Source organism: Meriones unguiculatus, chromosome 15, assembly GCF_030254825.1.
Source record: "Meriones unguiculatus strain TT.TT164.6M chromosome 15, Bangor_MerUng_6.1, whole genome shotgun sequence".
In the NCBI taxonomy this organism is placed as follows: domain Eukaryota; kingdom Metazoa; phylum Chordata; class Mammalia; order Rodentia; family Muridae; genus Meriones; species Meriones unguiculatus.
The window spans coordinates 70,742,394-70,765,357 of record NC_083362.1 but is presented as its reverse complement, the minus strand read 5'-3'; the positions used below and the strand labels follow the sequence as shown (position 1 = coordinate 70,765,357).

The 22,964-nt window shown below is 44.2% G+C and overlaps 2 protein-coding genes across 18 annotated transcripts in view; one reads left to right on the top strand and one right to left on the bottom strand.

Moving 5' to 3' along the window:
* Positions 1 to 18,134, bottom strand: part of Fbxo36 (F-box protein 36) — a 66,970-nt gene extending 48,836 nt beyond the window's left edge. Inside the window, exon 1 of the mRNA XM_021650854.2 lies at positions 17,588 to 18,134. Within this exon, the coding sequence (XP_021506529.1) occupies positions 17,588 to 17,683 (96 nt within the window). The 5' untranslated portion in view covers positions 17,684 to 18,134. The remainder of the gene's footprint in view (positions 1 to 17,587) is intronic.
* Positions 18,135 to 18,177: 43 nt separating this feature from the next.
* The window catches only part of Trip12 (thyroid hormone receptor interactor 12), a 131,952-nt gene continuing 127,165 nt past the window's right edge, over positions 18,178 to 22,964 (top strand). For 14 of the 17 annotated variants that reach the window (XM_021650882.2, XM_021650883.2, XM_021650881.2 and 11 more), the window contains exon 1: positions 18,178 to 18,328. The gene's annotated coding sequence lies outside the window, so the exon portion shown is untranslated. The other 3 variants (XM_060368735.1, XM_060368737.1, XM_060368736.1) reach the window with 3 other exon arrangements.

Here is a 22,964-nt window from a genome sequence, read left to right as displayed (position 1 = left end):
TCTGGCTCTAGAGCAGTGTTCTTAGCTCACCGCTTAGCAAGCCTGTCATCCTGCACACACAGCTACACATACATTCGCTCACAAATGAATGATACAATTAATAAAAATCAACAGTTAAAAGCAACTGTTAGGCGCTTAATGTGGGTAGTAGAAAATGAACTCAGATCAAGTGCTCTTATACCCTGAGCTATCTTTCCATCATAAAGAAAGATACACTCAAGAAAATGGGGGTAACTTTCTCTGAGAATCACCAATTTTATTTTATTATGAGACAGGGCCTCAATTATGTCATCCTGGCTGGCCTGGATGTAGAGCAGGCTGGCTGAGGTGAACTCACAGAGATCCACCTTCCTGTGCTTCCTGAGTGCTGGGAGTATGGGTGTGTGCCACCACACCTGTATTTATTTTATTATTTATATATGGATGTGTGTGCATGTACCTGAGTCCAGAGGTCTGTGGAGGCCAGAGTCATTGTATCCCCTGGGGGTAGAGTTATGGGGAGTTGTGAGCTATCTGACATGAGTGCTGGGAACTGGATTCAGGTCTTCTGGAAGAGCACTACAGGCTTCTAATCACTGAGTTATCTCTTCAGTCCCTCCTGTGTGTACCATGTGCATGCCTGGTGTTTACTGAGGCAGGAGGAGGCTATTGGATCTCCTGGAACTGGAGTCATAGCTGCCTGTGAGCTGCCATGTGGGTACTAGGAATTGAACCCCGGTCCTCTGGAAGAGCAGCCAGTGCTTTATTCACTGGGGCCACTTCTCCTGCCCTGATGCTTGGCTTTAAAAAAAATAAAAAAAGTTTCATTGAGGTAAGGTCTTTCTGTAGCAATAGCTGGCCTTCAACTCACTGTGTAAAGTAATCTGTACTCAGCCCTGTAATCCTCCTGTAATCCTCCTGTAATCCTCCTGAATGCTGACAAGCCCCCCTCCCCTTTTTTGGCTTTAAACACTTATTTATTTATTTATATTTTTTTAAAGATTTATTTATTTCATTATGTATACAAAGATCTGCCTGCATGTACATCTGAACACCAGACAGAAGAGGGCACTAGATTTCATTATAGATGGTTGTGAGCCACCATGTGGTTGCTGGGAATTGAATTCATGAGCTCTGGAAAAGCAAGCAGTGCTCTAACCTCTGAGCCATCTCTCCAGCCCATAAACAGTTTTTAAACAATCAATCAATTAATGTGTATGAGCCGGGTATGATGGTGCATGCCCATAATCTCAGCATTCCCAGAGGCAGAGGCAGGCAGATCTCTGAGTTCGAGGCCAGCCTGGTCTACAAAGTGATTCCAGGACAACCAAGGCTACACAGAGAAACCCTGCCTTGAAAAAAAAGAAGTAAATAAGTAAATAAATAAATAAGTTGTGTGTGTGTACATGTGATGTCATGCAGATGTGGAGGTCAAAGGGCAACTTGTAGGAGCACATTCTCTCATTCCACCACATGGGTCCTGAGGAATCTTACTCAGGTTGACAGGCATGGTGACAAGGACCTTGACTTGCTGAGCCATCTTGCTGCCCCGAGACCTTCTACCTGTGACCATCCTCAAAGCACCTGGATGCTGCATGTCCCAGGGCTCCACCTCTCTGCCTTCTCGTTCCCAGGCTAGGGCTATGCTGTACCATTTTTGTTCCTGTGTTACTTCCTGTTCATCTTGTCATTCTCATTTCTCCCTCTGTCCAAAACAGAAATGACCACACATTTGCTCTTAGCTGAAAAGTTCATGAAGTCGCAGAAGAGTTATTGCAAACTGAAATATATAAAATATCTTAGGAAATAATAAATACACTGGAAATCCAAACACAGTAAATTTTTAACAAAATCAGGAACAAATAGGGTTTACGTTATAGCTACAGTGCATTTGAGACAGCAGAAAAGCCTGGGTGCATTAACTTAGGGCCACTGGCCTAAAGAGAGAAACTCAATCCCACAGCTTTTGAGGGAACATTCTTGCCCTATTTTAACTTGAGAGGTCAGTGCTGTGGCTGCCTTCAGGCACTCCAGGACCCAGAGGTAACATCTGATAACATCTGAAAATCAGCCTTTCTAATTTGTTGTCCACTGTTGCAGGCCTCCTTATCTCTGACTGCAGAGCCTAAGCCTTGAGGAGCACCACAGACAATTAAACTGAGGGGGCTGGGAAGCTAGCAAAGTACTTGCCTAGCAAGGTGAGTGAAGTCTTTCAGGGTGAGGGGTGGGGTTGAAGGGGTGTTTAATTCCCATCACCGCACACAAACAGCAACTGAGGTTGAAAGGCTGACCCTATTGGTTCAGTCGAAACTAACAATGCAGTTTCTTGGAGGCCTTGGGTCATGTGCCCATCCTTGTGATTTTTATCACAACGGTATGTAGGTAGACCAGACGTAGGAAAGGGCAGTGAGGGGAATGCATTTTGGACAGAACAGCAGCAAAAAAAAAAAAAAAAAAAGTGTGGTTAGAACAGAGACTTTGTAGACTATTAGACCAGTGCTCAGTGAGAGGCTAGTGAGGAACCAGATGGGGCCAGTGACTTCAGAAGTAAAACTGAGCAGAGGTCCCCCAGAAGCCTGCGCTTGGTCAGCATGCTCACTGCAGTCTCTACTAAGGGACTGGGGACTGCAGGCACCGAATTAGCACATTTCCAACCCCCTGTTCCAGGGAAGTGCAGACTAGGTCTCAACAAGCCTCTGGTCGCCATCTCTTTCACCCACCAGCTTGTTTCATGTTTGCATCTATTTAGATACTACATAGATTACATACTGTTGACTCAATGGCCATTTATGCAGGTCCTGGTGCCACAGGGCAATGCCAGCACTTGGGAAGTGGAGGTGGGAGCGTTCAAGGACATCTGCTCTGATGGAGTTCTAGACCAGTGTGGAGCTACAGGAGAACTCTGCCTCACAAACAAATCACTTATAATCAGAAAAATTCAAACAAACAAAACCCAACCCAATTGTAGTAGCCAGCCACTACAATTCATACCCCAAAGCAGCTTTTATGTAACAGGTGTTATTATCCCTAGGGCTCACTACAAGCTTCCTGTGCTTGAGAAACTGGACATAACTCAGGACTAATTTGGAGGTCTTGCTAAATAGCCAGATTATCAACAACCACAAAGCCCAAGATGTGGTACGGAACAGAGCATGATGAAGGTGTTGATCAGCATCTGAGAATTGAAGCAAGCAGCAGTAGCAGCCCCACCACCACCACTAAGGATCCTTGTTGGACTTCAGCTGGGAAAACAATCTGTATGTGATCCTTTCTGAAATGATTGGGAAAGCCCTGTCATGATTTGGGGTTACAAATACATCTTAGTAAGTGGGCAACTTGAGAACTGTAGACTCTGTAAGTAGGATTGAATGCATAGCTCCCTTAATTCTATTTTTGTTTTTGACATAAGCTTAGGACCCCAGCCTGCCCTGAACACCTGGTTCTCCTCCCTCCACTCCTTAGGGATTACAGGCATGCACCATTATGCCTGGTTTCACATAGTGTGGGGCGGGGGGTGGGGAGGTTGAACCTGGGGCTTTCTGCACGCTGGTAAAGCATTCTGCCAACTGAGCTAATGTGATGCATATTATATATAATAGCTGAATATAAAGACCTTCTGTTCTAGGCTCTTTATATTTTGAGCCTATTTCTTTCTGAAGGTCTATGAAGCAATCACTTTTTTTCTTTTTTTAACTTTCAAGTTTTTGTGCTGGTGGACTGGTCCCAGGACCTTAGTGTTTTAGGAAAGGGCTCTACCATTGTACTTCTTCCTAATCACAGTTTTTTTCTTTCCAGGTGGGTATGTGCAGGTGTACAGGCATGTGAGGAGGCTAGAAAGTGATCTTGACTATCTTTTTCTTTCTTTTTTTGTGGGGGTACAGGGTTTCTCAGAGATCTGCCTCCCGAGAACTGGGATTAACGACATGTACCACCATTGTCCGGCTCAAATGCAAGTATATTATTAGTGATTTTTTTTTTTTTTTGAGCTGTGGTTATCCTGGAACTCACTATATAGACCATGGTGTCCTTTAACTCAGAGATCCATTTGCCTCTGCCTCTCAAGTGCTGGATTAAGGTTTGTGCCACCATGTCCAGCGTATGCAAGTATTTTAATGTAGAAGGAAACTTGGTGAACTGTCTACACAAATACTTCTTCTGCTTCCTTGCTTTTAGAGTACATTTCACTTTCATTCTCAAATGCTGCTCCTTTTAAAGCTGACGAATCTCCAAAGAATGTGATGAGCACCTGGGGTGGGTAGGTAGATGGGTATGATCTCATCCAGATTTATCCTGCCCTGTATGGGCTGCTAATGCAATGCATGCTGCTGTTTTCAAGGTTTTGATGACTGGATCTTGGGTGCTGCCTCTTTCAGCAGTGTAGTATGTGAAGGTTCAAGTACAGGTATGGCCACAGTGCTTGCAGCAAGGCATGAAAAGTGTTGAGGTCCCAGAATACCTCTCTTTGAAGGTGTGGCGGTTTGAATGAGAATGGACCCCATAAGCTCACACATTTGAATACTTGCTCTCCAGTTAGTGGAACTTCTATGGCAGCGATTCTCAAACTGCGGGTCACTCCTTCTGGGGGGTTTGAAGGACCCTTTCAGATGGTCACGTATCAGATATCCTGCATATCAGATATTTGTTTCATAACAGTAGCAAAAATTACAATTATGAAGTAGCAATGAAGATAATTAATGGTTGGGGTCACTACATGAGGAACTGTGTTAAGGGTCTCAGCACTAGGGAAAGATTACGGGGTGAGGCCTTGTTGGAGGAGGGGGTCACGTTTTGAAAACCGCTTTGAGGTTTTAAAGGGCTGGCGCCATTCCCACTAGCGCTTGCCCTCTGCCGCTTGCTCTTTGCCCGAGTAATGTCTGTCGTTCCAGATGTGAGCTCTTCATGCCGCCAACCCTCTGGAACTGTAGGTCAAATTAACTGCTTTCTTTTATCAGTTGCCTTGGTCATAGTTTATCACAGCAACAGAAAAATAACTAATACAGAAGGTTTTCAAAGTGTTTGTTTATGTCACTTTGGGGGAGTAGCTATCTAGTGGGTCTCAGGACCACACCCATTGTGACTTACTTTTCAACTTTGTCTTGCTTGTCCTTTTTATATCCCCAAAATGTTGAACTTCAAATGGCTTGTTCCCAGGCACCTAGTCTTAATAAAGAAAAAAAATATGAAAAAACCCACAGCTGCTAAGCATTTAAAAAAATTAAAATGTGTTTTTTTTTTGTTTGTTTGTTTCTTTGTTTTGCTTTTTGAGATAGGGTTTCTCTGTGTAACAGCTCTGGCTGTCTTGGAACTTGCTGTGTAGATCAAGCTGACTCAGGCACCCCTAGTTTTTCAGATGAGTTGGGTTCTTCTGCCTCTTCGAGGGATAGTTGGTTTGGTGTTCCAGCAATGACTGATCAGAAGAGGATGGCCATTTACTGTGCTTTTTTTTTCCTCCCTCCAGACAGGGTTTTTCCATGTAGCCTTGGCTGTCCTGGACTTGCTTTGTATACCAGGCTGGCCTTAAACTCACAGAGATCTACCTGCCTCTGTCTCCTGAGTGCTGGGATTAAAAGTGTGTGCTACCACTGCCTACATGTTTTTTTTTTTTTTTTTTCTGACAGGGCCTTCCTATATAGCTTGGCTCAGATTCAAAGCATTTCTCACATCTCAGCCTCGAAATGCTAAGATCTATTGGCATTGGCATGTATCACCATGCCTAGCTTCAGGTTGGCCATTTGACCTAAACTTTAAGAAAGTTAGGAAGCTCTGTTGTGATAGAAAACTCTCTCAACCTCCTTTAAAGGGGGGGAAAAACCTTACTGGCTTGTTTACAACCTAGCTGGTTGGTTCTGGAATCTCAAAAGATAACAGAGACCCAGCCTTTTTTCTTGTTGGCTCCTTTTCTCTACGTGCTGGAGTTGATCCTCATGGTGATAGGAAGCCACTAGCAGATCACTCCTGGTGGTGGGCTTTGAGGTTATACAGACTCACACTATTTCTAGATTACTCCCTCTTCATCATGCTTGTGGCTTAAGATGTGAGATCTTAGCTTTCTGGTCCTATTGCCATATGTGCCTGCGGCCATCCTATCCTGCCATGATTGATTTCTTTGCTGCTTTCTTTTCTTTTTTTTTTTCTTTTTCTTTTCTTTTTTTTTTGAGACAGGGTTCCTCTGCGTAGCCTTGGCTGTCCTGGACCAGGCTGGTTTCGAACTCGAAGAGATCCGTCTGCCTCTGTCTCTCCAAGTACTGGGACTAAAGGTGTACACCACCTCACCTAGATTAGAATCTACTTCTGATTCTTGATTTCCCTGACACCTCTTAAATCTGTTCCTCAGGGCTTTATATTCCACCACAGCAGCATTTCTCACTGGAGTCAGAATGACCTCTGATCTTCCTTCTGTCTTTCAGCTTTAGTGTTTTCATTTAGGATTTCATGTCTTCCGTTTTGTTTTTTCCAGCTACCACCCTGTCTTAGTGAGTCCTCTTTATCTCGCTGTCCACTTTGTAGTCCTGGCTTATGTCTTTGCTGCACATAGCACCCTGCTGTGTCTGTCTATCCAGTGGACTGCAAGCTGCCTGGGGGGAAGGAGCTTTGGACTGATGACATGGACCTGGACTTTGGATGCAGCAAGCATGCAAGGAAACTCTTGTCTTTTCTCAACCTGGAGTGTCTCAGTCTCTATTTATTCTTCCACTTATTTTTTTTTTTCCATTCTCTTTCCCAACCCTGTTTCCTTCGCTTTTTTTTTTTTTAGATAGGTTCTCCTGAACCTGGGTTGGTGTTGAATTTGCTATGTAGCTGAGGATGACTCTGAAATTCCGGTCCTCGTCTCTACCTTCAGAGTGCTGGATTACAGGCATGTGCCATTATGCCTACCTTTGGAAGGTGTTGGGGATTGAAGTAGGCAAACATTCTATGAATTTAGCTATTACGACTCTCCCCCAACTGCTTCCTTTTTTCCTGTTCTTTCCTTCTCCCTGAGATGGAGTCCTGCTGTGTTGTACAGGCTAGTCTCAAACTCCTGATATCAAGGGAAACACCCGCTTTAGTCCCCTATGTAACACTGTCTTTCTTATATGCCTGGTTCAGGCTCAATTTTTTCCCCCAGTGAAAAAACATTATCCTGTAGTTTTATTATTGTTGTTATGATGATGATTGGTTTTTCGAGACAGTCTTTCTCTGTGTAACAGCTCTGGCAGAGATCTACCTGCCTCTGCCTCCTGAGCGCTTGGATCAGAGGTGTGCGCCACCACCTCCTGGCTTTATTATTATTGTTGTTTTCAAGGCTTAGCTCAGGTAGCCTGGCACATGCTCAGCTTAATCCTGTCTCAGCCTCCTAAATGATGGATTACAGGTGTGTGCCACCCTTCCTGGTTGGTTTGTATGTGGGCCAGAGGGCCTGATGTTCCTTCTTTTACCTCCCTAGTGCTGGCTTTTGAGGCTTGTGTCAATATGCCTACCACCAACTCTGGCTGATTTAGTTTTGAAATGATAAGGTCAAGGTTGTGAGATGGCCCGTAGGCAAAGTGGTTACTGTGAAAGATGACAACCTGAATTGGATCCCTTGAACTAAGTAAAGAAAGGAGAGAAAGGGCTCAAAAAAAAAAAAAAAAAAAAAAAAAAAAAAGCTGTCCTAGCATTCTGGGAAGCAGAAGCAGGCAGAGCTCTGAGTTAGAGGCCAGCCTGGTCTACAGAATGAGTTCCATGACAGCTAGGACTACAGACCCTATCCCAAAACCAAACCAAACCAAAAAAACCCTAAACAAACCAAAAACACACAAAACATTGTTCTCTGGCCTCCAAGTAGGTGTGCTGGAATATGTGCACCACTCCCTACACAAATATATGATCATGCACACACACATCATATGCACTCATGCACACTATGAAGAATAAAGGGAAAGGGGGTAGAGAGATGGCTCAGTAGGGAAGAGCTCTGCTCTTCCAGAGGACCCTAGTTCGACTCCCAGCACCCACATGACAGCTCACAACTGTCTGCGACTCCAAGTTCTGACACCCTCACACAGACATACATATAGGCAAAACACAAATTCACATAAAATGAAAATGAATAAATTATTTAAAAAAAAAAAAAAGGAAAAAATACCAAAGGCCTTTGTGGGCTACATAGTCAGATCCTGTCTTAAGGGAAAAACAACAAAAACCTACATGAAACCCAAACATTTTATGATGAAGTATTAAAAGCTTTCCCATAAGTCTACAAATAATCATTTCTCTTTGAAATGTTAGTGGAAATCTTTGCTAAGGTACTAAATACAGCAAGGAAGAAGATTTAGAGTGGATACAGTCATGGTAATCCCAGCACTTAGGTGGAAGCAGGAGGATCAGATGTCCAAGACTTGCAGCAAGTACATTCACGGTGAGACTTCTCGTAAAGAAACAGGGCTGAAGGGATGGCTCACTTAGTGGTTAGGGTCACTTGCTGTGCTCATGAAGGTCCCAGGTTTGATTCCCATCTTATGGTGGTTCACAACTGCCTGTAACTCCAGTACTGAGCATCAGGAGTTGCCTTCTGGTCTCAAAGGGAACCAGACACACATATGGTACACAGGCATACATGGAGATCATAAAATAAAAGTCTTCCTTTTTACTTATTTTTGGTTTTTCTTTTTTGTCTGTCCTGAGCCCAATATTTATTTTATTTTATTTTTATTATTAGTTACATTTTATTAACTCTGTATCCCAGCTGTATCCCGCTCCCTCATTCCCTCCCAATCCTACCCTTCCTCCCTCCCTCATCTCCTCCCTGCCCCTTTCCAAGTCCACTGATTGGGGAGGATCTCCTCCCCTTTCATCTGACCCTGTTTTATCAGGTATCTTCAGGACTGGCTGCAAAGTCCTCCTCTGTGACCTATATTTTTGTTTTTTCAAGACAGGGTTTCTCTGTATAGCCCTGGCTATCCTGGAACTTGCTCTGTAGACTAAGCTGGACTCAGATTTTCCTGTGTCTGCCTCCCAAAGTGCTGGGATTAAAGGCATGCACTACCACACTTGACAAAAATAAGCCCCTTATCCCAGACAGGGTTTCTCTGTGTAGCCTTGGCTGTCCTGGACTCACCAAAAAAAAAAAAAAAAAAAAAAAAAAAAAAAAAAAAAAAAAAACCAAAATAAATAAATAAATAAGATAACCGAGAAAAATAAATGCCTAGAAGTCTAAGAAAATAAAATGTATGATTTTGACACTATCTCCTAGTAAAATTATATACCTGGAAATCTGACAAAGGAAGGTTAATATTAACAAGACAGCAGTTCATTAAATTCATCCATACTCTCATGCAACACCAATAAAGACATCACTTGGTATTTTTGTGGAGGTATGAGACAACTGGGAAAACAAATGAGGAAGAGAAAATCACTGCAGATGACTGAGGAGTTACTTCAGTTCTTTTCATGGAAAAGGTGACGTTGGTTCCTTGGGTATTTCCTGATATATTCCAAAGAGCAGTTCAGAGACTATAGCTCCTAAAGAGCCTCAGGGAAGGAGATTCCAGGGTCACATGACTGGGGAAGAAAAGCTTCAGTTTCAGTATCCCCTTGGAGATTCATGACACACACAGGGTTTTGTTCTGTTTTTATTAGCATATATCATTATGCAAAGCAATAGGTTTCATTGTGTCCTCTTCATGCAGGCATGTAACAACTTGCATCGTATTTACCTCTTACATTATCATCCTCTTTTACAAGCCAAATTATTCCTCTTTTCATGGTAAGATTTTATAGTTTGACAAATTCCAGAATGAAGCAAATTATTTTGTTTCATGCAGGATTCCCCAATCTTGCCATTGAGAAACACTGGCCCTGAGTGCTTTTTCCATATTATTTGGTTCTTTGTCCTGTAAAGCAGCCTGGCAGAACTGCTCATTTCACAGATGAAAAAAGATGGAATATTAGGTAGGTGAAGGAGGCCACACAACTACCAACACAAAGTCTTTGCCAATTCAGTTCTTCTAAAGGGGGGAAAATGAGTGCTTTCTCCAGGCTCGAACACCGAACACCACTGCTACAGGAAAGAACATTTTAGCTATGCACTCAACCTTCCTGGTATTTTAAATCTATCGACCTTAGTATGCTGATGAGGCAGCTGGGGCCCAGATAAATTAAGAGCTTTGCCCCAGGTCAAGAGCTTGTATGGTAGCAGGAGGACTCAAAAGGATCTGTGACTCAATGACTCCCAATTAAGTGCTCTACTGCCCCACATAATTATGTGGCAACATGGGGTGAGGCCAGATTGAGTAGGTGTCTACAGGTGCTAAATGAACGACTCACCTGCAGGAGATGCTGGGGAGGTCTGGGCAGGGGCTACGGGAAACTGGAGTGAGGACGGGGGAGCCTATGGGTGACTGTGCTATCACACAGCACAGCACTGAACACTTCCAGGAGTTTAATTGCTTCAGTTGAACCATGTCACCCCTCTTCCTCCCCAAAGTGCCCTATGCCACTTAAAAGGAATTTAAAATTTCTGATTAAAAGCCATTTCACAACTCTAATTAGGCACTTCCTGAAGTGTCACAGGGTTGGGAACCAACCTAAACTGTATCAGGTATGAGGAATAGAAGAATAATGCAGTTTATTATTATAAACACCTGACCCAACCTGTGGGGTAGGAAAGGGTGCATTTATTCCATGTCGGGAAGAGCAGGTGAAGACATGAATGACTCCAGTTGGTGAAACCAAAACAGTCTGTGAGGGATGGGATGGAACAGAGCTGGGCTCAGTGTTGTTCTTAGCTACAGGGAAGAAGGGGAAAGGCTAAGAGGGTCACACAAAAAAAGATAGGAGCTGGGCAAGTTGCAGACAGCACAGTTCCAGTTTGGACAGCAGTTTGCAGGTGGGGACATCTGGGCTGTGGCTGGTATCCAGTGGGTAAAATGCACACTGGAGCTGGGACATAAGCAGACTTCTTACAGGGATGAGGGAAAAAGTACACACAAGCAAACAGCCTATGTACCTGAGGGCCAGAAGAGCATGATTCTCAGACTCCTGGGGTCCTCTTAGAAAAAACAACCCATATCAAGTCAACTGTGTCCATCTACCTCCCAAAATGTGTAATCTTTCACTATGACTTCAATTTAGCAGAGAGATCCCTTTATTTGCGGCCAAACTGAGCTAGTCAGTGGATTACTTTGTTTTTGTGTTTTTCCCCAGTGAAGGACACTGCCATTAAGCCACATCCCCAGCTCCTATCTTATTTTGTACTTGACTCACAATCAACAAAGCAGAAATAACCTTTTAGTTGTTTTTATTTTATTTTATTTTTTTTAGGCCTGGGTGTTGAAACAGTGTCTCATGTAGCTTAGGCTGGCCTAAAACTATGTTGCCAAGATGACCCTGAACTTTTGATCCTCCAGCCTCTACCTCCTTTGGTATATACTGCTAAGCCCAGTATTTTTGGTGTTAGGGATCAAACCTTGGGCTTTGTGAAAGCTAGGTAATCCTGCTATCAACTGAACCATCTCCCTAGATCTTCAGGTCTTTGTAGTTTTAGATAGGATTTAGTAAATGATAAATAAGACTACTTCCTGGATAACTCCTTTTATCTGCTGGAGTGACCATTACATGTTGGTACTCCTGAGAGGGTCACTTACATTACTAGCTGCATCTGCTACCTCTTATTTCCTTAGGATGTGGTAATTTCTAAAAGTTTCTACATTAAGTCTAAGTCATTGGCTTTGTCCACCTTAAGCAACACTTCTATTTGAGAATAAATAAAATATGCTCTGTAGACCAGGCTGTCCTTGAACTCATAGAGAGATCCTCCTGCCTCTGCTTCCTGAGTGCTATGATTAAAGGCATGTACCATCACTTCCACGCTTTTGCATTCCTTTCTTTCTCTTTTTCCTCTTTTCCCTGGCTGTCCTGCACTCCCTTTGTAGACCAGTCTGGCCTTAAACTCACAGAGATCCATCTGCCTCTGCCTCCTGAGTGCTGGGATTAAAGGCATGAACCACCAAACCTGGCTACATTTCTTTTCTTAATGGGCCCAGTGGTTAAGAATGCTTGTTGCTCTTCTAGAGGACCTGAGTTTGATTCCCAGCACCCATGAAGTGGAGTTTGATTTCCAGAACCCATGGAAGTGGCTCATAGCCACCAGTAATTCCAGGGACCATACGTAAATACTACTATACTTAATATACATAAATTAATAAAATAAATAGCTGGATGTGGTGGCACATGCCTTTAACCCAAGTTCAGAGATTAAAGTGAGCTCTAGGACAGTCAGAGCTACATATCCACTACAGAGATCCCCCAATCCCTTTTCCCTCTTTTATATTTGTTTTATGTGTCTGAATGTTTTGCCCACATGCATATGTACCATGGGTGTGCCTGTTTGAAGAGGTCACAAGAAGGCATCAGACCATCTAAAATTGGAGTTACAGACAGTTGTCAGATACAGTGTGGGTGGGGAGTAGAACCCTGGTCCTCTGCAAGGACAGAACCATTTTTCTGGGTCCCCTTGTGGAGTGGTCAGGAAGTTTTTAGAAAACAAAAACAAAACAAAAATATAATTTTTGTATGCACTTGAATGTTGGTGATGATGAGCTATACTTTTAGTCCCAGAAGACAAAATGTATTAGCCTCAACCATATATAAAGTGATTTTCTAGGCTTTTTTTGTTTTGTTTTGTTTGTTTGTTTTTGTAGTCACGGAGGCAGGGTTTCCCTGTGTAGTGTTGGCTGTCCTGGACTGGCTTTGTAGAGCAGGCTGGCCTCGAACTCACAGAGATCGGGCCTTCCTCTGCCTCCCTAAGTGCTGGGATCAAGGCGTGTGCCACCCCCTTATAGTCACAGATTTTAAAGTGTCTACACTGTTAACTGAATGATGCATCCACTGAGCACTATACTAACTGGGAGGAAGGACTCCTGCTTGTAACTCCACCTCTCAGGAGTCTGGAGCAGGAGGACCTTGAGTTTAAGGCCAGCCTGGGCTAAGTAGTGAGACCCATGGTTTTTGTCTTTTTAAGGAAAAAAAAATGAGTTAAGTTGATAACACTAAATTTATTGTTCCTAGCAGACTGAATATTTCATGAGCAGAAGTGGTTGTCACTGAGATTTCCCTAGTTTCTATATATGATGTATTGGATGAGTGGGACATTCTTTGGAGGCCCTATAAATAAATTCGAAGTTGTTGATTGAGGAAAATCTCTATATTCTGAAAAACAATTACGATTTTCTTAGATGCCACATATAAAAATACTTGTGGTTTGAGTACCATCTAAGATGTTCTTCTAGCCTGTCAATACTATAAATCTACTAGAATAACGTTAGGAGAACATTAGAGTATCTAATGTTCACATGACATTACACAGGGGCTGCTCTTCCAGAGGACCCAAGTTCGATTTTCAGCACCCACGCAGCAGCTCACAAATGTCCGTAACTCCAGTTCCAGGGGATCTGAAACCTTACATGGACACACATGGAGGTAAAACACTAACGCACATAAAATAAAAATAAATCACTAAAAATTCAATATATATATATACTATAATATATATATACACTATAATAGTATATATACACTATTAAAACTAGAGTGAGAATAAATTGATGACTTGTTCATTTGAAAAAACAACCCATCAGCCATGTGTAGTGGTAGTGGTGCATGCCCTTGATCCTAGCCCTCAGAGGTGGAAGTAGGTAGATTTCTGTGAATTCGAAGTTACTTAGTTTATTACAGTCAGTTCTAGACCAGCATGGACCACATAGACTTGACTTCTGTGTCCCAACCCCCAAAAAGGAAAATATGTTTATTTTTCCAAGCCCTAGGATTATCATAATAAAGGCAAGATTTGAGGATAGAACTACATTGGCCTCAAGCTGTTGTGAAAGTTTTATGTTTATTGAAAATTTAAAATTGCATTTACTTGTATGTATTTATGTGTGTGTGTGCTATGGTACATATATAAAAGTCAGAAAATAACTTTGGGGAGTTGGTTTTCTCCTTCAACCATGTGGGTCCTGGGAGTGGAACTGAGGTCAAATTTAGCATCAAAGTGCCTTTACTCACTGATCCATCTTGCTGGCCCCGTTTTTGTTTAGAGATAGTCTTAGATATAGGCTAAGTTGGCCTCAAACTTCCTATTAAGCCCTCAAAGCCCTTACACTTGAAATCTTCCTGCCTCAGCTCCTGAGTGCTGGTATTATGGGAATTTTTATTTTTTTTGGGGGGGGTGGTGGTGTTTCAAGACAAACCTGGTTTCTCTGTGTAGTCCTGGAACTCTGGCCAGTCTCAGAGCTTTACCTGCCTCTGTCTCCCAAGTCCTAGGATTAAAGGTGAGCACCACCACACCTAACAACAGGGATGTGCTTTAAGGTATCAAATTATTCATTGAGAATGCCTTTGTAAGAATACAAGTATAAGCCAGGCATAGTTAGTGAATGCTTGCAATTCCCACACTAAGACACACAAGTTTGAAACCAGTTTGAGTTCCAGGTCTTTGAAAACAGGATATGGCTAGGCATGGTGGTGGTTGTATAAAGGATACTTAGTCCGTTACAGTAAGTGTGTATGTATGTGTGTGTGTGTGCGCACGCGCGTGTGTGTGATCAGGAGCACACAGCATGCACTTAAGGGTCAGAGAACAGCTTATGGCAGTCCATTCTCTCCATCATGTGGATTCTAGGAATCAAACTCAGGTCATTAGGTTTGGTGACAAGTGCCCTTACCTCCTAAAGAACCTTGCCTGCACAAAAGTTTTTTTTTTTTTTAATTATTTTTTTGGTTTGTTTTTAGAGACATTACATTACCCTATGCAGCCCTGGGCTAGCCTTGAACTTTCAATGGTTTTGCTTCTGGTATTACACAATGTGTGTACCACTATACCTGGCAAGAAAAAAGTTGTGATATGGGTTAAACTGGTCATCAACAGAGAAGAGACACATCAAGAGTAGTCCATTCCATACAGTGGGTTTGGCTTTCTCCAGAGAGAATGTTGTATAGAACACAGATTCTAGTTTTTCTTTTAAAAATAATTTATTTATTTTTTAAATTATATATGCATTGGTGTTCTGCCTGCATCTATGTTCTGCCTGCATCTATGTCTGAGATGGTGTCATATCCCTTGGAACTGTAATTACAGTTGTGAGCTGCCATGTGGGTGCTGGGAATTGAACACTGGTCCTCTGGAAGAACAGCCAGTGTTCTTAACTGCTGATCCATCTCTGCATCCCTACTTTCTTTCTTTCTTTTTTTGAGACAGGGTTTGTCTTTGTAGTTCTTGGCTGTCCTGGACTCACTTTTTAGACCAGGCTGGCCTTGAGGTCACAGAGATCCGCCTGCCTCTGCTTCCTAGAGCACTGGGATTACAGGCGTGCACCAGCATGCCTGGCTGAGATTCCATTCTTAAATGGGGCATACCTCTTACTAGATATTTGGTTTTGTGTACTTAGAAAAATGATCCTGTCATCAGATATGGTGTATTTCAAGAACGATAATTATTTTTTACAATAAATTTTATTTTAAAAAGAGGTAAATTTAATCAGATTTGAAACAATCTTTTACTCATAGAACTGTAGTGTATTTGATAAAGAAAATGGATTAAGTCTTGAGAAGGATTTTACAAGTGAGTGAGTGATACAAAGATTAAGGTTCCAAATAATAGTTCTTTTAAAACATTTTTTTTATTAATTTTTGAGACAAGGCCTCTATGTATCCCTGGCTGCCCTGTAACTACCTATGTAGAGTAGACTGGCCTGATCCTCTTGTTTCTAACTCACCAGAACTGTGCCATTATTCCTGATAGAGGAACAGCCGTTGGATCTGCTTATCCAGGGATGTTTTCCTATAGCAGACTAGAGGATGCATGTAGATAGACACTCTCAATTCACTGAGGCTGGAAACACCAGAGAGAGGGGTTGCAGGTTGGAGAGAGAAGCCTGCTTGTGAAACTTTCAAGGAAAAAAAAGGTTCAAAAGAACAAGCCTTTAATCCCAGCACTTGGGGAGAAGGAGGTGGGAGGATCTCTGTGAGTCCGGGCCAAGGCTACACTGAGAAACCTGTTTCAAAAAACCAAAACCAACAACCAGACAAAACAAACAAACAACCCCCCAAAATAATAAAAAAAAGCAAAACAACAAAACCCACCAACAAAAAACCCACAAACAAACAAACAAACAATTTGAACTTACTTGCAATAGATGAAAATGGAAAAACAGAATAAAAGCCTACTGTCTTAGGTCAATCATACAAAGAGTGAAGAATTATTAGGATCACAGTACTTACCCTAATGGGGGTGTTTGCGTGTGTGCTAAAATTGTCTAGCAAGTAAGAGACCCTGAGTTCCACCCCTCACAGAGCCAGAGAAAACGAAAGAAAAAAACCAAAATAAAAAACAACCTAAAACAAAACAAAACTCTCACCTCCCTAGCTGGGTATAATGCCTAACTCCGGATGGTTCAGGGCCAACTTGGTCTACTTTTCGAGTTCCAGGCCACCCAGGGCTACATAGTGAGACTCTTCAAAACAAAAACAACCCAATCAAAGAAACCAAACCAAACCAAACCTTCAAAATCCTAATTGTCAAATTCTTGTAAAGGAGTTTGAAAAATTAAAAAACCGACAGGCTATTATATTTGCGGAATTTTGGGGTCTTACATAGAAAGTAAATGCACATATTGTTTTACAGGTAAAAGAAACATCAATTCATTACTCTTTTGTTTGAGAGGTCCTGGAAAAACAGATGGGATAATCAATGCCTACACCCAAACAAACCCAAGGTTTTCAACTTAATTTTATAGGAATATGGCCTCTCAAAACTATGGGGTGCATGAACAGCTTAATGACTAGGATAAGCTCCGCCAGGAATCTGCACTGTGTTTAGCGGACGCCCAGCTCCAGCAGAGCATTTCATGGGCACAATACAGTATCCAAAGCCCACCCCTGACAACCAAAACACTTGGAAAAAAAAAAAAAAAGAGGCCCCCAGGGTTGCTTTACTCCAGCGATAACATAATCCTGTTTCTTATTGTTGTGAAGCAGATGTCATTATGGGTGGGGCTGATGAGGAGAGCAGCTGAAACATTTTTGTACACCCCCCGCACACTTTCAATGGGATAGAAGGGGCTCCAACAAGGTAAGAGAAAAACCTTTCAGCCAGCCATTCATTCTAGAAAGAGGAGTTCTGGTGTGGCAATTGTTACGGCCACCGCGAGGTTCTCAAAATACCCGGGATTAAGTCCTACCCTGGAAGAGACCGTCCCCTTCTCCCCCTGCGGGCTCCTCCTTGGGACACTTGACTGAGTCTTTCTTTCCCTCCTTCCCACTCTGAGGTGAGGCGGCACGCTAGTAGGGACGCCTGTTTTTCTGTGGCGCGCGGAGGGAACGCAGCGGGTAGGCAGCCGGGAGGCAGGAGGGGAAGCGGACGGCATTGTGGGGCAGCAAGGGAGGCTCGCCGGGGACGAGCCGGCCTTGGGGAGAAAACCGACTCTCGGGCCGCCGAGCAGAGGTGACGAGGGGAGATCTCTCGGTGGTGGCGGAGACGCGGCGCTTCCGGCAGGCCGCGGTGGCTGTTGGCCGGGAGCGGCCCGCAGCGGGAGGCCCGGGCGGGCGGGGAAGGGGTCAGGAGAGGCGGGAGACCGTGGTTCGCACTTGCCTGAGACTGGGTGATCAACAACTGGTAATAGTCTTTGCTCGGCGCTGGGCCTTGTCCTACAATCTCAAACAGCGTCTCTGGCAGCCACGACGCCATCTTGGGACGCCACCACCGTCGCTAGGACAACCAGGAAGGGGCGGGGCTTGATGAGGGTCAGGGGGCCGCAGCCCCGCTTTAGAGCCAAGTCCGTCTTTTGAGTTGGCAGCGGGGGTTTGAACCTGGGGTGATGGTTTCCTTTGCCAGGGGCCACGAGGCACCCCGCCTGGCGGAATCTCTACAGCCAGGCCCTGGGTGACCCGAGGCGGCATTTAGTTCCTGCTGGCGCGGAGGGGCGGGGGTGACCCCAGCGGAGGGATACCGCGCGGAGCGCCACCGTCCCCTTCCTGGTCCCTGGAAGGGATCGGAAGGAGACGGGAGGCTGCTCGTCGTCTGGAGCTGGGCGCTGGGGAGGGAGGGGCGATGTGACGGGCTGTCGGTCAGTGGCGGGGCTGGTCCTGCGGAGGATCCCGCAGGCCTGAGCCTCAGGGCAAAGTAGTCCCCGACTGGAGCCGAGCGGGCGGGGAGGGAGGCGGCGCGGGCGGAGGCGCACGGCGGCGCGGTGCTGCGGCTCAGCTGATAATTGAAGGGAGGACTAGCCGCCGCCGCCGCCGCCGCCGCCGCCGCCGGGGGGGGTGGGGGGGAGCCCGTGGAAGTTGCCGTCGCGCCGCCGAGTCCAGACCGGAGACTTTGGGGCCTAACTAGGTAATTGGGGCGCCGTTCGGAGCGGCGGGGCCGGGCTTGGGGGTGGGGACGGCGGGGCGGCTGACGGGGACCGGGGAGCCTGAGCCCCAGAGCCTCGGGGAGCCCCGCTCGTGTCATCGTGGCGACAGGGCTCCCGGTCGGCCGGCCCGGCGGCGGCGGCGGCGGAGGGGCCAGCCCGCGGCTGACGGGTGAGGCGCTCGAGCGAGCCCGCGGCCTGAGGAGCCGGAGCCGAGCGGCTTGGGAGGGGGGGGGCGCTCTGGGTCCCCGCTCCGGCCTCCCGCGATGAGGAAGGCCCTAGGCGGAACCTAGGTAGGGCGTGCGGGTCTGGGGGAGCCCAGCGGGGGCCGGGAGGGGACCGGAAGTGGTCTTCGGAGCCAGGAGGGCGTCTAGGAAGAGAGAAAGTGGGGGGCCGGAAGTGCAGGTGGGGGGCGTGAGGACGGCAAGGGTTCCCCGGAAATGGGACGGGGGGCCCGGAAACAGGGAAAGGGAGGCTCTGAGCCGTGGACGGCCCGGAAATGGAAACTAGCAGCAGCTCGAGTGACAACTGTTGTGAGGCGAGGGTCTGAGGAGGGAGCAGCGGGAGTGACTTTGGACCGCGGTGAGGGTCTTCCTGCCGAGGGGGACGGTTGGGGGCAAGGCGAACCTGGCCGAGCCGGCGCCGGGCGGCTTTTCCAGCCGGGAAGTCCAGGCTGAGGGAGGACGACGACGACGTGCCGGGCTGGCAGGGGCCGCGGCAAGAGGCCGAGAAACTTGGCTGAGGGAAGCAGCATCCTCTGAAGACCGGCAGGGGAAGAGAATAGGACGGAGAGGTTAAGTGGGGCTTGGGTGAAAGAGGTGGGCCAATTGTCACCCCAATCGTATTAACATTCAAAGCGAGTCAGGCGATTAATATATGCGGATTACATAAAACCTATTACTCCGTTCGTCCCTCCGCTCAACTCTGCCTTGTGCCTAACGAGTGGGTTTCTTGAAGGGAGACAAGTGAACGTGGCTATTCAGAAGACGAACGAAGGTTTTAACGCCCAGTCTTCTGTCCTTCACGTCCTCGGAATAGCAGAAAGCCTTAATTAGTTAGAACGCAGAAACATTTCTAGAATTTAAAAAAAATGCAGGTGGTGGTGGCCAAATTACACCTTGTAACTCCTCTCCGTACTCGGGAGGGGGGTGTTGATGCCCCCTGGGCTGGGAGGAAAACGGGAAGGGGCGGCTTCCTACCCCTCCAGCAGATTTGTTTCTGGTAACGCGTTCTTTATTTTCTCTGGTAGAGGTTTTAGTTTTAGCTTTTTGCTCGGGTGTTTGCTCGCTCCGTTAATTGGGGGCGGGGATGTTACTAGGTAAACGGGGGTGGGGTGGGGGTGGGGTGGGGATGGGGGGCGGTTGATAGCGCCGTGACTCTGTTCCGAGTGGTCTAACCGCTCTCCTGTCTCCCTAGTCTGAGCTCGCGATCTGGCCTGGGCTGCCAAATCACCCGTTCTCCAGGCTTTCTTCGGTTTGTAGGCCCTGTAGTGGTGTCTTAACTTTTTCTTGCTCTCGAATCTCATTAGATATTTTTGGCGTTTCATTTTTTTTTTTTTTAAGACTTGGCGAGTTGACGCTTAGAATCTCATCTCTAAAAACAAAGAAAAAAAATACGCGGTAGAAAGTTGAATGAGCTATTTTTGAGTAGGGCAAAATGATGCTGGGAACAAAGGTCTTAGTTGTGTTAGAAAAAAGGCAAGAGGCCTTTTGTGTGTCGCATTTGAAGTCATTACAAGTTTATGGATAATAAATCGTGGCGAGCATTATTGGGAGTCTTATTTTCTTATGCTTATGTGGTTAACTTCAGGATTAAGTCTTCAAAGACTATTTAATTTACTCCTTGCTCCATGTTTAGTTCTAGAACTGGTGTGTTTCTCTCCACTGTAGCATGGTTGCTGACAGGCTTTGTATATGACTGCTTTTCTACCAGTGTACTAGTATAAGAATTGCAGAACTCTAAAGATTGTTTCCATCTGTTCCACCATGTTTCAGGATTGTGAGTAGTGTTTATAGGTCTGCTCAGCTGACATTTAGAATTTCTCTGATCAGGCGTTTTGTTTTAGCTTTTCATACACTTTGTAGAAGTTTGAGAACTCTTGGCAGTCCCATAAAGTGCCATTGTAAAATTAGCAAATATTAAAAATGTATAGGAGTCTAAGGTAAAATCTGCTTTAACTGAGGGATGTCAATTTTTTTATGTAGTAAGAAATATTTGAAAGATATTTCATTCAAGTTCTGAAAACAAATGAGTTATTTTGGTTTTAAATTCTTGAAATAAAGCCAAATTAAAATACGAAAACAAATGACTTATGTTTAGTGAGAGCTTAAATCAGTGCATGCATTCCAACCAAACTTCTGTCCCATGCAGCACTTAACAGTTTTTAAGGGTTTACTAGCCTTTTGTTTTGCTTCCTTTTTCCTCAGTCTTTCTATCACTTTGTCTTCAGTCTTTTTTTTTTTTCTGCCTCTGATCCATCCACACTAGAAACTGTCCATGATATTCTAGAAGAGTCTTTTTGTTTGTTTGTTTGTTTGTTTCTTTCTTTCTCTTAATCTCAGCCTCCATTTTCATGTCGCCATGAAAAGTCCACCATGACTTTTGTTTTCTCTGGTATTTGGGTACCATCACAGTTACTATCTCCTTAACCTTTCTTTTCTTTTCTTTTTTTTTTTTTTTGAGACAGGGTTTCTTTGTAGCTTTGGCTATCCTGGACTCACTTTGTAAACCAGGCTTGCTGGAATTCACAGAGGTCTGCCTTCGTCTGCCTTCCAGAGTGCTGTAATTATAGGTGTGCCCACTGGCTCTTAAAATCTCTCTTAAAGCATCACTTTAAGAAAATTAAGAATATTTTTAAGTGTGTTGTGTTTGTTTCAGGCTTTTTTTTTTTTTTTTTTTCTTTTCAGCATGAATTCCTTTTCTCTGGAAGAGCAGCCAGTGCTCTGAATCGCTGAACCATCTCTCTAACCACTTACTCTATTTTAAAGAGACATCTCTATAGAGAAGACACATCACTGATTTTTCAGTTAGTAGTGGTATGACCTTGAACTACTTCCTTAATCTCCCTGGTCTCCATTTTGTCCCTAAAATGTTGAATAGGCAATATTTTTCACTGGGTGGTTTTGGAAACCCAGCAGATAAATTGGTAGTGGAAAAAATATCCCCAGCCACTAAAGAATGTTTGTATTAGAAAATTATGATAGAGGTTAGTGGTCTTTGTCTTTAAGGAAGAGATGATATAAAGTATAATTCTTTATAACTAGAATTTACTACTTAACTACTAGTAGAACTTAGGCCCAAATTCAGCGTTAAATTAAAAAAAAAAGTTTGCATCAACATTGCGGTTATTTCTTGATGTCCTTATAGATAAATTTGTTTATCCTCTTTAGAGAAACTTCAGGTTTTTTTTTTTTGTAAGATTAATTTTTAAATTTTGTGTGTGTGTTTCCTGCATGTGTGTATGTATATATGTCATTCATGCCTGGTTCCTGCAGAGATCAGAAGGTGGCTTTGGATCCCTTCAGACTAGAGTTATGAGCTACCATGTGGATTCTAGGAGTTGAACCTGAGTCCTCTGCAGGAACAAGTTCTCTTATAACCACTGAGCCATCTCTCCAGGGCACCCTGAGTTTATGTTTTTATTACTGACAGAATTTGTACCTATTCTAGTTTGTGGCTCTCACATAATGTACTTTTTTTCTCTTTCATTTTTTTCTTTCCTTCTTTTGTTTTTTTGAGACAGGGTTTCTCTTTGTAACAGTTCTAGGACAACCAGGCCTGTAGACCAGGCTGGCCTCACAGAAATTCGCCTGCCTCTGCTTCCTTAGTGCTGTGATCTAGGGTGTGCAGCTTTCTTTTTTTGGGACTGTGTTTCCTTTAGCTCAGGCTGACCTGAACTCTCTGTATTGATGATGACCTTGAGCTGCTGATCTCTGGTGTCCACCTCAGGTGCTGGGATTACCAGTTGACTTTTTAGTGTCAGGTTACAGTTAAGGGAAGTGTTTCTGCATAAGCTTTTTTTTTTTTTATTTTATTTATTTATTTTGTATACAGTGTTCTGCCTACAAGCCAGAAGAGGCCACCAGATCTCGTTAAGGATGGTTGTGAGCCACCATGTGGTTGCTGGGAATTGAACTCGGGGACCTCTGGAAGAGCAGCCATTGCTCTTAACCTCTGAGCCACCTCTCCAGCCCAAAGCTTTTGATTTTTAAATTAAACTTATATTTTATTGAAATGACATAATAGGAGATAACTTACTATTTTAATATGAATGTTTTACCTATCATATATCAGGATTTTTTGTTTTGTTTTTTTTTTGTTGTTGTTGTTATTGTTTGAGACAGGGTTTATCTGTGTAACAGACCTGGCTGCCTCTGTGTCCCTAGTGCCGGGATCTAAAGGTGTGCACCACCATTCCTGTTTTGGGACGTGTTTCTGAATCTTGGTTTTTATAGAATCTTTTATAGGAGCTTTTATTACTCCAAGTGGATGAGTAAGGCAATGATGAGCAAATATGATAATTTTATTTATTATTATTTGCACAGGTAATGAAATTTTGAGACAGGGTTTCATGTGACCAGGAAGACCTAACTCATGATCTACCTTTTCCCACCGCCTAAA